The 14964-nt window shown below is 53.3% G+C and overlaps 1 protein-coding gene across 3 annotated transcripts; it reads right to left on the minus strand.

The window, feature by feature from the left end:
- Positions 1-6477: 6477 nt before the first annotated feature.
- On the minus strand, positions 6478-14737 carry TOB2 (transducer of ERBB2, 2). 3 transcript variants are annotated; one of them, XM_054085552.1, is made up of 2 exons: positions 14486-14737; positions 6478-10170 (listed from the first exon to the last, which is right to left on the minus strand). In XM_054085552.1, the coding sequence occupies exon 2, from the start codon at positions 10083-10085 to the stop codon at positions 9063-9065; it is 1023 nt and encodes a 340-aa protein (XP_053941527.1). In that variant the 5' UTR covers positions 10086-10170; positions 14486-14737; the 3' UTR covers positions 6478-9062. The 3 variants fall into 3 exon arrangements, with proteins under 3 accessions (XP_053941527.1, XP_053941534.1, XP_053941543.1); XM_054085559.1 differs by lacking the exon at positions 14486-14737 and adding an exon at positions 14405-14423; XM_054085568.1 differs by lacking the exon at positions 14486-14737 and adding an exon at positions 13601-13726.
- Between the last annotated feature and the right edge of the window lie 227 nt (positions 14738-14964).

Raw genomic sequence — 14964 nt, forward strand, 5'->3', positions numbered from 1 at the left:
GCTGAGAGAGTTGGGTTTGTTCAGCATGGAGAAGAGAAGGCTCAGAGGAGACCTTTTAGTGACCTTCCAGTACCTGAAGGGGCTACAGGAAAGCTGGGGAGGGACTGTTCATAAAGGCTTGCGGTGATAGGATGAGGGGGAATGGGTATAAACTGGAGAGGGGCAGATTTAAACTAGACGTTAGGAAGAATTTCTTTACCATGAGAGTGGTGAGACATGGGCACAGGTTGCCCAGGGAAGATGTGGATGCCTGATCTGTGGAGGTGTTCAAGGCCAGGTTGGGTGGGGCCTTGGGCAGCCTGATCTAGTGGGATCACCGTGCCCGTGGTAGGGGGGTTGGAACTGGATGATTGTTAAGGTCCCTTGCAACCCAAACTATTCTATGATTCTATGTAAATAATCTTTTTCAAAGACCACTGTATGTTTGGAGAAGCGACTGATTAAAGATTAAAAATAAAGTCTTAACAGAATAAAATAATCCTTCTTAGCTGGCTTTGTATGGGCCATTTATTCTCAATGTCCAGGTTTCTAGTTTGAAGGACCAAGCGAGGTTTCTCTTGCATGGCTTTATACCCTCTATCTGTCCTGTGATTTATTATCGGGAACACAGGAAAGTTTCTTTGCTTATGTTCCCAAAGGTCAGCAATTTGTTGTTCCCTGTGCTGATGTGTTAGCACTTAGGCTGTAGGTTACAGTGTTCGATGCCTTGTCCATGAGGGACTGCTTACGTAGCGTGACTGCTCTCCTCAGCATCTTCGGCTCTGCCCCAGAGCATCTGCCTGTGCCCTTTCTGGCCCCTTCGTTGGATCTTATTTTCATCTGGGTTTGTCAAGCCCTGGCCCTTCCTTGGTGGGTGGCTGACAGAGAGGCTGTACTCCCCTGGAACGTCTCAGCCCTCTACATCATCCCCTTTCCTGTTCAGAGCAGGTCCTTGTGCTGGTGGATCAGCGTGAGGAGCCAGGAGAGACTGATGGGTGCTGGCTTCGTGCTCCCTGTGAGTGTGGTGAAGCTGTGGCCCCTCCCCAAGCCTGGGCATCTCCACGTCTGTGTTGAAGGCAATGACAACGCTGTGACTCATGGCTGCCCTGCAAGAGCTGGCCATGTCCTCAGAGGAGAATCACTGTGTCAGGAGTCAGGACCAGCCCAGAGGGAAAGTTGGAGGACAATCATGAGGGTGTTTATGTCAAGAAGAGGGAGCCAGGTGGAGATGAGGAGGTTACACTGTGCTGTGCCAGCTGGGAAGGAGGCCCATGCAGCTGCCGCCCATGCTGGGTCACCAAGAACATGCACTGTTTTACTGGGTAGTGAAGGGAAGATGGGGGTTCCAGCGTTCCTCACCTCACTGTAATGTTTGCATCTGTGTGTAAACATCATGGATGTCCCCAGGATGCTGTCCCTCTACTCCTCTGTCCTTCCCTGGCTTGCATTCGTGGTCTTCCAGACATCTCTGCTGCTCCTTTCCCCTGCACTCCACCCTCCTGCGAGTCTGTCCTGCCAGGGATGCAAACCCCAGCGCCCCTTTGACATACAAGGTCTTTTTTGGCTCCTCCCTGGTTTTCCTGCGTGTCCGTGACCCTTTACTTGTGCAAGCGCCCAGGCTCTGTGGGTGATGCTGGTGCATCCTCCCAGCTGCAGCCGGGCCACGCTGGGCAGAGGCAGGGACGGAGAGCGACCTCGGTGTATTTTGGAAAGGTGCCCAGGGCCCGCTGTGACGTCGCTCAGGCCTCTGTGGGAGCTCAGAGCAGCATAGGGTGACACTGAATTCGACTGCAGGAAGATCAGGACGTGCAAAAGTGCCTGTTGTTGAGGGAAACTGGACTTGGTCCTTTCATGAATTCACAGACAAAGTGAGGGCCACAAAAGAAGCGTGTCCTGATATAGCAGCATTGCCCATTGCCTTCCCTACACATCGCCTTGTATGGATTATTTTGGGTTTGCTGGTTGTTTCTTTTTCTGATGAAAGCCCCAGCTGCATCTTCAGCAAGGTTTCTGGCTGATTCACCCAAAGGAAAACTTTGCCCTTGGTGGAAACACCCTGCCAAGTGGGAGGGACGCGCTCCCTCCCAGGGATTTGCTTCCTTCAGCAGTCATGCTGCACCGGGAGCACAGCAGGCTGCATGAGGCCAACAAAAATAAGCAAAAACTGTCTTCAACCAGGTCTCAGCAACTGCAGAATAACAAAAGGACCACAGTCACCTCCTCGGCATTTGGGAGCAAGTTCCCCTCATGCCTCCACCTGCACCATTCCCAGCCACTCCTCCAGGCAAAGAGGTAAAATTTGACCATGAACTTTTGTTCGCAGAGATCTCCTTTTTCTAACCCACATCCTCTGAGGGCTTCTTGGGGGAATAAAAATCGTCTCTCTCCCTCTCTCTCCGGCACATGCACTTTCCACATTGGACTCACTTTTGCTGCTGACAGTGGCCACATATAAATTGGCCGTCACACAAAATGGACCTTCACCAACCAGGTACAATTCATGATCACAGAATCATAGAAGAGTTTGGGTTGGAAGGGCCCTTAAAGATCATCTATTTCCAACCCCCCTGCCATGGGCAGGGACACATCCCATTGGATCAGGCTGCCCAAGGCCCCATCCAACCTGGCCTCGAACACCTCCAGGGATGGGGCAGCCACATCTTCCCTGGGCAACCTGTGCCAGTGCCTCACCACCGCCATGGTGAAGAAATTCCTCCTTATGTCTAGTCTAAATCTGCCCCTCTACAGTTTGTACCCATTGGCCCCGCCCTATCGCTACAAGCCTTTGTGAACAGTCCCTCCCCAGTTTTCCTGTAGCCCCTTCAGGTACTGGAAGGTCGCTATAACGTCTCCTCAGAGCCTACTCTTCTCTCGAGCTGAACAAGGCCAACTCTCTCAGCCTGTCCTCGTATGGGAGGTGCTCCAGTCCTCTGATCATCTCTGTAGCCTTTCTCTGCAACACGTACTGGCTGGGGCTTAGCCTTCACCTGGGCATCTCGGGGCTGGGGGAATGAAAACTTTGCTCTTCATCGGCTTTATAAAAAGCAGACCAAGTTTCTGGAGGTGATGACACAGGTGGCTGGGGGAAGACAGTGAAAGAACAGCTCTGCAAAGGCCAGGGCAAGCGCATTCCTGGCCGTGTTTGAATTGGAGCCCAGCCATAGAAACCAAAGGAAAAAGTACAAGGTTTGGGAGGCGGCTAGCCTTGGCCACAGCCTGCCTCTTGCCTGGTGCCTCTGCCCCAGTGGAGGACATGCGTGGGGTGGAAAGACTGTCCCTCCACCACCATGGTGTCAGCCTTGCACCCTCTGGGGCCGCGGGCAGCTCCTGGGGCTGCAGCCACGTGAGCAGGGAGCAGGTGGCGTTGGCAGGAGCGCTCCTTGGGGATGCCAAGGACTCAGCGGGTCCTGCCCCCCCCACCAGTGGTGTTTTTCCACCTCTCGGTCCCAGCACGTCGGCAAGTGCCAGGGCATAGGGAAGCATCCGCTGTCAGAGGTGACTGCGCCACGTATTATTCAATCCCAATGATCCCAAGTCTCTGAGAGTCCCTGAGGCAGCAGGAGACGCTCTCCTGCTGGGACAAAGTCGGACTGTTTTGCTGGGCCTGTATTTAAAACACAGTCCTGGGCACAGCTGCTTTACAGGCAGCTTTTCATTGCTTGCATAAGGTTTTTCCTCCAGGCACCAGCCCCCTCGCTCTCCCAGAACAGCCCAATTCGCTGTCACAGCCTGAAAAACCAAAGGCTGAAGCGTGGCATTTTCTTCCCAAGCTGTCTCCTCCTTTCAGGTGGGAACCCAACTGCTCGGTGACTCAAGTTGCAAGTTTCCTTCTTAATAATGGAGTCCCCTATGACAAGTGTCTAAACACCACCTCCACGCCCCTCGCTTTGGAGATTTCAGGAGACAAGTCCCATCTTGCTGTCATGCCTTGCTGAAGCACCCTATGTGGGGACCGCCTTGGTCACTGCCCAAACACCCAGCTAATATTCCCACACCCAGGCACCACCCTGCACCGACCGAATCATAGAATGGTTTGGGTTGGAAGGGACCTTAAAGATCATCCAGTTCCAACCCCCCTGCCATGGGCAGGGACGCCTCCCACCAGACCAGGCTGCCCAAGGCCCCATCCAACCTGGCCTTGAACACCTCCAGGGATGGGGCAGCCACAGCTTCCCTGGGCACCCCCTGAAGGCCTGTGGGGCCCTGGCACCTCCTAAAGGCTGACAGAAGGCAGATCCCCATCCACGCACCCTGCTCGCTCCCTCCCCTGCTCCACGGTTGGTGCTTCACCTCCCCACACCCTCCAGGCTCCCTGAGACAGCACATGGGCAAATACCTTACAAGGAACAAGGCTCTATGAAGCCTTTCCCCTAATCCCTGCCCAGTTCTCAGCTGTAAACCAACTCAGTGTACCTGTGCCCAAAATGGCAAAGGCTCCGTGCCTCCCTGAGTCACAGCCAAGCAAATGCAGGGCAAGGATCAGGAAGGCACATACTCTTCCTCGATTTTCCATTTCCAGAAACACGTCTAAGGGCAAAAGTCTGTGCGTGGTTTAGATAAATGATTACAAGGGGTTTGAGACACAAAGGGGAAAAAATAGTGGGGTTGCTTAGCGGAGTGTGACACTCACATGGCACGTGGCCGGCATGAGTAGCAGCCCGGCTCCCAGGGCTCACAATGCCAAGAGCAAAACAGCACAAGCTCTTCCAGTAAGAAATTCAGGCTAAAGGGGCTGAGGGTAAGGATGCTGGTACCAGCTCCACACCTGGTTTCCTGAAGTATGTTCAGCGCAACTCCCTTCAACAGCTTTTTAAGGAGGTGGCACTGGAAGCTGCGAGCCACCCCTTGAGCAGGAGAACAATGGGGCTGCGGAAGCTGGGTCACACAGCCATGCCAAAGGGACACCAGGCATTTCAGCATCTTCCACAGCACAGAGGAGGTATCTTGTCGCGTTTTGCTAAAAAGGAGCAGCTTCCTCCAACGGGAATTGTGATTAAAGCTGAGCAATAAGAGATTAGAAAGAAAAGAGAAACAAAATCAGGCTTTCATCATCACTACTTATTCTCATATCCAGCCTCAAGCCCACCCTACCATGAGAAGTCACCTTGGATGAGCACCCGAAGTAGGGCAGGCATAGCCTGCACATGCACCTCGAGGCTTCCTTTGCTTCGCGACTGCCCCAGGTTCCCCAGGATAAACCCAGCCTGGTTAGCACAGAGGGGCGAAAGACATCAGTCCACAAAGCTCCCCTTCCGCAGAAGCCTCTGCCTGCAAGGCTTCATCTACCCCTGGGCAGTGACACCATACAGCTCCCAGCCCAACCCCGCAGGCGATGGTCCTGGCAAGCTGCTGCAGACACCGGGTATTTTTGGAACTCTGCTGATTAACTGAAAGCCCCCTAAGCACCACATGCTCCCTCCTCTCCTCTCCAGAGAGCTGAATCACAGCAGGACCCGCGAAGGCCAGGCACATCACCACTTTTTCCTAAGCCACTGCTATTCTTGGCAGTGTGAGAGGTCAGAGACAGCTGCCCTTGACGTGTTGCACAAGCCTGGGCATCACCAGGCTATTCCTAACGCAACAAACTCACTGCCAAGCCCGTGCAACCTTGCCTGCGAGGGGAAGACGCCAAGCGCTGCTTCATCCAAAAGTGGGCAGGGAAGGTGGCTGCGTCCTCCTCGCCAGTTTGAGCGCCACGTCTGGGAACAGGCAGGAGCAGAGGGGGTTCTCTCCCCACCGAGCACACACCACACCACACCAGGTTATTATATCATGCTTTTAATACAAACTTAAAAAAATCTGGAACAATAGAAACTGTACAGATTTGATCAACCTTTTTTTCTTTTTTTTTTTTTTGTTTTAACTAAATCTCTAGACACACCAACGTCCCGTTCCAAAATATTGCACAACATTCTGAATACAAAACTCTGATTGTATTCCTCCTTCGCTAAAGAAAAGAAGAAAAAAAATAAAGAAAACCCAAATTAAATAATAATAATAAAAAAAAAAGACAGACAGCAACCCCCTGGCTCCCTCTCTCAGCAGCTCCCTTCTCGGAAAGAAATCCAGGCGGAACCCCTCCACTCAGAGACATACGGACTTCTGTCCTCTTTCACTCCTCTCTCCCACAAGGCAACTGTCGACTCGCTCCTCAGAGAAGGGCGGGAGGGAAAGGAGGGAGGCTGAGTGGGGAGAAAGGAAATCTTCACCGCTTCTTTTTTTTTTTTAAAGTTTTTTTTCCTGAAAAAATATTTGTTTTTCTCTCCTCTTTTTAAGAAAAAATCTTGAAAAGAAAAAAATTAGTTTGTTTTTTTTTAGTTAGAAATATACATATATTATATATACCTCTTACATTTTACAAATGTAGCAAATTATTCAATACAAACAGACATCAACAAAGAAGAACACAAACCCATAAAAAATAAAAGTTAAAAAAAAAACTTTTATCTCTCTTCTCTTCCTAAGAAACCAGGTAAATTAGTGCAGGTTTTTAAAAAATAAAATTGAAGCTGAACGCCTACATCCAAGACTAGAAAAGACCCAAAAAGGCCGTTAGTTTCCATTGCTGCCTGATGCTGGAGGATCGTTTCTGAAGCACGCTTTTTTCCTTTTAAAATACAAAGAGGTTGGTCCCTCCTCTTTTCCTCCTTCCACTCGCACCACTATTTGTACAGCAGGTAGAATACGCGTGGCAGGGCAAAGCGGCATCAAAGCTTCACACACACAAGCGGGGGGCTGGGGGGCATCTCCACCTCTCCCCTCCCTCCTTGTGTGGAGGAGAGGATGCTGTCCCGTGGACAGGTGACTTTGCCAGATGCAGGGGACAACAGGGGGGCAAATTGGACCAGTGGCCCTCAGTCCAGTGTGGCAAGTGGGCTGGCAGTCGGCACCACACTCCTGGGAAGGAGGATGGGGTGGCAGTGGTAACATCTGTAAGTGAAGGTGTCAAAAAGAAAAAGGGAAACCCAACGGCTCGGCCATTTCTCAGCATTTTGTCCTAGGGTTGAGGCTGCAGGCACCAGTTTGGGGGAAGCCAGTGGGCTCCGCTCTCCTTGCTCACCCGCTGCGTTGGTTGTAGCTTGATGACAGCAGCCAGCTCCAGAACCCACGCTGGGTGCAAGGTTGGAACCCTGCTTCTTCCAGTCACCCAACAAGGGGAAGGCCGTGCTGGCAACTCTCCTTAAAGAGCTCCGGGCAGTGGCCGTCTCTCTGGGACGGCCCCTCACCTCTGCAAAGGCTCACTGGCAACACAGCTACAAGAGGGCTGGAGTGCCTTCATCTGGGCTTTGGGAAAGGGAGTGGGAAAAGCATAAGTTAAAGCCCATCTTCCTTGAAACAGGGATGTCTTGGAAGCACACATTGGTTTTAAAGATACCGGAGAGGTGAGTTGCAGAGGGTGCTCCAGAGACATCATTAGAAGAAAACTAAACCTCAAGTTTGCGAGGCAGCAAAAAAGCTTATTTTTCTTTTAAAATGAGAACTTCAAAGACTGAACTCTTTATCATCTCCACCTCTCTCCTCTTCACACGCTTCCATACTCCCACAACTGCCTCCAAGGAGATCTCCTTCCCAACTAGAAAGCCTCCACCCTGCCTGGACAAGAAGCTTCCTTCCTTCAGCTTCCCCTGAAGGTGGGTTTTGGAGTCTCCAACACAGAAACAACCTAGCTGAAAAGCCACTACCGCCCAACTGCAGCACATCATCCCAGGGAAAGCTGCAGGAGTGTTCCCAGATCCTGGCCCTGTGGCAGGGAGCTCTGTACATCTACATGCTGGGACAGCCACTCACCTTCAGAGCACCTGTCCCCACTCTGCTGCCACCATCCACACTGACGTCATCTGGTTGGAATGATGAGTTTAGGTGCTTCCCTTCCACACCAGATCAGCCATCTCCTCCAGAAGGGCAGGAGAGGGGATTTAGTTAGGCGTGACTGGCTGAAGGCACACACCCTTAACACTACCACTCAAGAGAGCAGCTTCAACAATATAGTCCTTTCTCTTCCTCAAAAGTAGTGCTGCCTCTCTAGCTAAGAAAGGAATTCCCTCTCCGAGGCAAGAAGAGGAATTCACAGCAGGGAATGAGAACTCGGGCCCAGACGGCCACTGCTGGACGTTGGCCCCTGCTGCTGGGAAGAACCTCTGGGAAGCAGGGGCAGGATTCAAGCGGTGCTGTTTGGCTCAGCACCACCTCCCCCAGCCACAGGAACAAGCAGGTGGGTGCTTCCACAGCACAAGGTCACCTGGACTGACCTGAGAGACCCAAGAGGGCACAGGAAGGCCCCTTGCTCACACCCAGAGGAGGACGGTAACCAGAATCACTCATTTCATAGTGGTGCTCTCCTGCAGCCACGGCTGGAAGCGCAGCTGAGGCAGGGAGCAGGAAGAAGCCATTTCACAGTACTGCTTCCCTCCTTGCTATGTGCCAAGGGGGGCGGTCGAGAAGAAGAGTTAGTGCTTTTCAGCACAGACAGAACAGCTGACGCCAGCCCAGGATGGAGAGCCTGGAGCAACAACAGCACAACGGTCTGCGCCTGTGGGCGCAACTAGATGCTCTCCGTCTACACGCAGAGCCGTAACAGAAAAGCAAGCCCACCCACCCATTTCTGGCTGGCACATAGCAAGAGCGTGTGTATCTCCACCGACACTGACTCATCCTCTCCCCATCCCTCCTCCGGCAAGGTGGTAGGAAAACAACCCTACACCCAGGTGGAAGGACCCTGTGTCCAGCGCTGGGGAAGGGTGCTGGGAATCAGGAGCATCGCGACCTATGGTTGCACCAGTCCTGGGCTGTGGTGGGGGAAGGGAGAACACAAACCAAAAAAATCCCAAGACTCGTTTAAGGAGTAAAAAAGTGAGTAGGAAAAAAGCACAGGGACTGAGTTAAAAAACAAGTCAGTGCTTCAGGAGCGTTGCCAGCACAGCACAACAACACTGGGCTCTCTCTTTTCCCAAGAAGCTATATTTATAAGATTTGAATATTTTCTGTATATTTCTATTTTTCTTTTCTCCCCCTCTTGTTTGTTTGTTTGTTTAGTTCTTGTTTCCCCCTCCCTCCCCACCCCAAAATACCCTCCTTCCGTGTGTTCAGTTGGCCAGGACGACAGGCTGGAACGACTGGCTGGGATACTGCATGGCATTCAGGTTGTAGCTGAGTCCTTCCACGAAGGGAGACTTCTCCAAAAAGAGGCTGTTGGTGCTGCCACCGAAGACCTGAGCCATATCAAAGGTACCACCTGTGCCGGTGTTGAACTGTGATGCCGGTGGGATGCTGCTGGCCTGGCTTTCGCTGGCAACGCCATCGAAGAAGAGACTGCTGGCTCCCGGTGACCCGCCACTGTAAACGAACTCCTTGGCGTTGGGGGAGAGCTGTGACTGCGGGGCTTGGCTCCCAGCGCTGCCGACGAAGTTCAGAGAGTGCATAGACAGGGAGAGACCCTTGTGCTTCAGCAGATTGGTGGTGGGAGACCTGACCATCCTCGGCTGCTGCCCAGCCCCTGCTGCACCACCCCCTCCTCCGGCTCCTCCGCCCTTCTTCATCTTGGTAGAGCCAAACTTTGTGGCAGCAAAGGTGGCAGTGGTGAAAGTGATGGGCTGGGCAGAGCGAGGGATGAAGGTGGGGCTGGGCGACTGGCCGAAGGAGGGGGACGGAGAGTTGGACAGCGAGTTGTCCTGGCTGCCGATGGGGACGAATACCTGGGCGTCAGGGTTGAAGCTGCTCTTGATTTCTTTGTCCAGCTCCATGGCACTGCAGCCCTCGCTATCATCCAGGTAGAGGACCTTAACAGAGCCCTTCTCACCGATCTGGTAGGAAACCTCAAAAGGATCGATCCAGACACTCAGCTCTTCTGGCACATTGGCACGCACATCCTCCACAGCCAGCCCGCTCCGCTTGGCTGCCAGCTCTACCACTGGATCCACGGTCTCCCCTATATGAACACAGCGATAGCCAGATCCCTTCAGAGGCTTCTCTGGGTACCAGTGACCCTCATATTTCTTCTTCAGCAGGCGCTCTAGCTCTTCACCAAACAGGTCTGCCCGCCTCCGAGGAAGCTTGTTGTACAGGTATGAGATGATGAAGTTAAGAGCAACTTTGATCTCCAGATGCATACTCCCTTCGCAGCAAGCAAGTCAGGGCAGTGTATTAAAAGAGACAAAATGACACACACATAGACAGGATTGGCTCCAAACAGACCTAGAGAAAGAAAGAAAAGGATGGATGAAGAAAAGAGAAGAGAACACAACGCTCCACCTGTTGAGATAACAGTATACTTTTTCATTAACAAAATGTGGAATGAGCAGATTGCACAAACCCTAATGAGCAGTGACGCTCTCTAGAAGAATCAGCCCAAAAGAGCAATACTGGTAAGGAGCAGTCTCTCTGCTCCCCTACAGAAGAAATATAGGTGTAGCTACTACCTGCACACAGGCACGTCCATTATACTCACCTCACTGCCAAACAGCACTGCTGAAACCCGGCATGCCAATTGTCTGCTCTGGCAGAACTATTTCAGCACATCTAATGTGCTTCTCTCTATGCCCTGGCACTCAGCTGCTTCCAGTACGGCTCACCTGCACCAGCCTCTCCAGAACACAAGCGCACCACTTGAACAGCCGCGTGACTCGCTCAGCAGCTTGTGCAGGGACCCGCTTGTGCGCAGGACGGCAGGGCCAGCCTCTCCTCTGGGAGGCCGGGTGCCATGTCCTGCTGGCACAAACACAGACAGGACGAGAAGGAGCAAGGGAGGCTGCTGAGGCACCAGCTGCCAGCCTGTGTTTACTATCCCCCACCAACTGGTAAGCATGTATCTTATTAAGTGTATCCAGTCCAGGCTCTGCACAGCTACAAGCCTAAAATCCCAGTTTAAGTCAGCTGGGAGTGGGGAGAGAGAGGGGCAAGAAACCTGCGTGGGGTCACAAAACACAGGCATTGTGCCAACAGCCCGTCCAACACAGTTCACATCGCTTACCCCAACACAGAGGGAAGGTGAGCTCTGCCAGGACTAGGTACCTACTTAATAAAACCTGAAATTACTTGCCAAAGACTGAAGTAATCCTCCTCCCCTCCCTCCCTTGTGAGGAAGTCTCTGAAATGCAAGGAACCCACAGAAGCACAATGCAAAACCACAACACTCAACTCTCCCATTATACGCAGATTTGCAAACAATGTCTGTCTGGGTACAAAAAAAAAAACCAAAACCCTCGGCACGTCAGCAACATGCTGTCACCCATCCAAAAAACCCAAATCCCACAGATATTTTAAGAGGAAGCACACTTCCAGTAGCCTCCACACCTCTCCAGGGGGAGGCAGAATATCCAGTTTTTAATTGGCAGCTTAGTCAGAGGCTGCTATGTCTTCAGCTGCCCTCACCATCCTCAAACAGACACCCTGTGTTTCACCGTCTTCCTAAAATGGGCTTCGGGGATGCTCTCACGCAGCACTCAAACCAATGTTTACGACTCGTGCAAATTATTTGGGGGTGGGGATGGAGTACAAACATACGGTGTCAGCATTCCCCTGATGAACCAGGAATCCCAGCAGCACAACCAGGTATCCGCGCTGGCCTACATCAGGAGGGAGAGAAAAACTGACCTGACTTGTTTACTTGGTCTAGTTGAGTGGACAAGAAGAATTAAATACATTTTAAAATGTATTTTAAACCTTCAAGTATTTTGAGGCTTTATTAGCAAAATAGGGGGTGCTGATTCTACGTTTTCTGTATGAGTCTGAGTTTAGAGAACCTTGGCTTCAGGGTGACAGTAACCAGATGCAGATCCCACACCTCAAGTACCAACAAGGTGGTCAGTTCTGGAAGGAATCCCCTTCCATTTTGATTCAGCAACAAGAAAAAACACAGGATCAAGGGAAATATGTCTTGCCTTTAAAACCTGCTTTATGTCATTACTGGAGTGTAACAACTTCTTGTAGGTCACCGAGACCTGACCAAGTAAGAATAGATGAACACCAAAGAAATAAGCAAGCAGAGTGTTTCAGCTAACAGCAAGGAGAAGCCATTTTCAGAAGCCAAGAGTCTCAGCACAGATACAGAGCCCTTTCCAGAGAAAATGGCACGAAGCAAACCCTTGAAAAAACACATCTAAAACATTCACAAAAGCTTATACAGCCCATACTGCCTCAGAGGCGGGATTACACAAAGCCCTCTCATTGCTTTGGTTTTGAGGCATCTAAGGGAGAGGACAGTTTGGCATTCCAGCAAATTAAGCAAAAAGAGAACAGACAGTTTGTAAATCTTTTAATCTCATGTGATAAATTATAATCCTGATCCAAAACTCTATTAAGAAATCAGAAATTACAGATTGGGAAAGGAGCAAAGGCTAACAGTTGTTACCACCCTATTTGCAACACAAATGCTTTGAGGAGCCCACATTCTCATCAAACTTCTGCTGAAGACAGTGAGAAGATACAATTATAAATCCTCACCTCCTCTCTTTTCTTTACAACGTACTCCGCCTTCTTGAAAGGGGAATACTCTGTACCTTGACTATGATAAAGACGAGTTAATTAGCTGAACAACACCAACAGCTGCTGAGGTAGCTGCACGTAGCTTATATTCGCTGAAGGGACAAGCCAGAGATATCACTGACTCCTCCGGTTGTTGACACAGTAAGGTGTTCCAGCAAGACCCTCTCAATCTCCTTCTACCGTACCAAAATGGGATAACATAGTAATAAAATGAAACAAAAACAGCTGAAGCAGCATGGCTCCAAGACAAGAAACAAATAAATATTAATTGTAAAGGTATTCTGACAAGTCTTGCGCAAAAAGGACATTTCCAAAGCAAAGGCTTATCGTTCCATGGGCGGAACACTGAGGTGCTGGCAGGGAACAAAGGGCCATTCCCCTGCTCCACAGAGGGAGTGTGGGAGCCCCTTAGCACCCACAGAGGAACCCATTGAAGGGGAGAGGCCAAACCACCACCTGCACCAGGGGAGAGCAAACACAGGAACAGCACCCGCTCCTCCTTGCTACGCAAACACAACGGGTGACCTTGCCAGTATCCCTTCAAGCTCATGAGACAGGCCTGGGCCCCAGGAACCATCTGGTTGCCACCAGCGTTCCCAGTGGCTTTAAGAGATGGTGGCCATATCGACACATTCTCTCACATCACAGAATCACAGAATTATTTGGTTGGAAAAGACTTGAGATCATCAAGTCCAATCATACCTGACCACAACTGAACTGTCTCTCCAAGCACTTCACCTACCCATCTAAACACCTCCGGGGATGGGGACTCCACCACCTCCCTGGGTAGCCTCTGTCAGTGCCTGAGAACCTATTCGGTGAAGAAATTTTCCCTAATGTCCATCCTGAACCTCCCCTGGCACAACTTGAGGACATTTCCTCTTGTCCCATCGCCTGTCATTTGGGAGAAGAGGCCAACACCCCCCTTAATACCTTTCAGGTAGTTGTAGACAGTGATAAGGTCTCCCCTCAGCCTCATTTTCTCCAGGCTAAACACCCCCAGATTCCCTCAGCCGCCCCTCATAAGATTTGTTCTCCAATCCCTTCAGCCTCGCTGCCTTCTCTGGACACGCTCTGGTGTCTCAATGTCCTTGTAGCGAGGAGTCCAAACCCGAACCCAGGATTCGAGGTGCGGCCTCACCAGCGCAGGAGCAAGAGGGCCACGCAGTTCCTGCCCCAAGCCAGGATACTGTTGCTTACCCTGCTGCCTCACGTTCAGCCCTCGCCCCCTTCCCGGGAGCGCGGCCATTGCCGGTGACCCTGCCAGGCACCTGCCCCCTCCCCCCCGCCCCACCTCCCCCTCGGCGCCGCGGGGCACCACGGGAGTTGTAGTCCTCGCGCCCCTCCCCACCCCACAACCTACTTCTCCCCCGGACTACACTTCCCGTCGTCCCCCGCGGCCCACCCCGGCGCCCCGGCTCCGCGGGGCAGGGCACAAAATTTTCCACGGTACATGCGCGGTGGCGGCCGTCCCGCCCCGGGGAACCCGCCCCGCGGCCCAGGATCGCCGGGCACCGCTCCCCTCCCCTCTCGGCAGGGACGGGGAGGCGCCTCCCCGCCCCGCAGCAGCCTCCCTGAGCCCGGCAGGGCGCAAGCTCCGCGTCCCGGTGTTTCGGGGCTGTGGGTGCAGCCCCACCCCCTCTCCCCGCTGCTTCCCCGTGACCCCCTTCCCCTGCGAAGGGCACCTCGATTGTCCCCCCTCCCCCCCCGCCTCCGCCAGCCCAGCCCCGGCAGCGCCTTTGTTGTCGCTTGTCCTCCAACCTCAGAGCCCGCGGGGGCTGCGAAGGCACCGGCACCATCGCTGCCCGCCCCCGGGGTGCCCAGCCTCGCCCTTACCGGGGGCTGAGCCGCGCCCCTGCCCTGGGGGACCCAGTAAAACGGGGGGCACCGCAAAGCGCCAACCACTTTCGCCCTCCCTCGAGGCCCCTTTCATCCCCCCACGAACCAATGAATCGGGGCGGACGGGGGATGCGGCGACCTGGCCCGAGAAGGGGCGCGGGAGGAAGGCAGCCCCGTCCCCACTCACTTCGTCCTCGGTGGTTCCAGGGCCGGCGGCGGCTGCCGGGGTCCGCGGGCGCTTGCCGGGCGAGTCTCTGCCCTGTCCCTCCCTGTCCTTATCCCCGGCGGTGCGGTGCCTCCGTGGTACGGGACGGCCCAGTTGGTGGTGATGGTGATGGTGCTGCGGATGTTGTCGTCGTCGCCGCCGCCGCCGCCGCCCCCTCGCCGCAGCTCTCCCCGCCGTCCCGGAGCCGCCCGCGCCCTGGCCCCAACTGAGCCAACTCACGGCAAACTTTCACCCTTAGCAACCCCGCGCACGGATCCGCGCTCCCGCCCAGCGTGATGCGGCCCGGGAGGGCGGGCCGGCACTACTTCCCCCTTCCCTCGCCGCCTGCTCCGTCCTGGGCGTGTGTGTGTGGGGCGTTAATTCCACTCTTCTGCCCTTCTTTCTACCCCCACCCCGTGGCGCCGGGGTCGCACCGGGGACTGCCCGGCTCTAGGGGAAGG

The sequence above is a fragment of the Cuculus canorus genome, chromosome 1 (genome assembly GCF_017976375.1).
Source record: "Cuculus canorus isolate bCucCan1 chromosome 1, bCucCan1.pri, whole genome shotgun sequence".
NCBI lineage: Eukaryota > Metazoa > Chordata > Aves > Cuculiformes > Cuculidae > Cuculus > Cuculus canorus.

Bases quoted from the DNA above. Each gene is read 5' to 3' on its own strand.
- TOB2 (XM_054085552.1), bottom strand. From the start codon at position 10,085: ATGCATCTGGAGATCAAAGTTGCTCTTAACTTCATCATCTCATACCTG.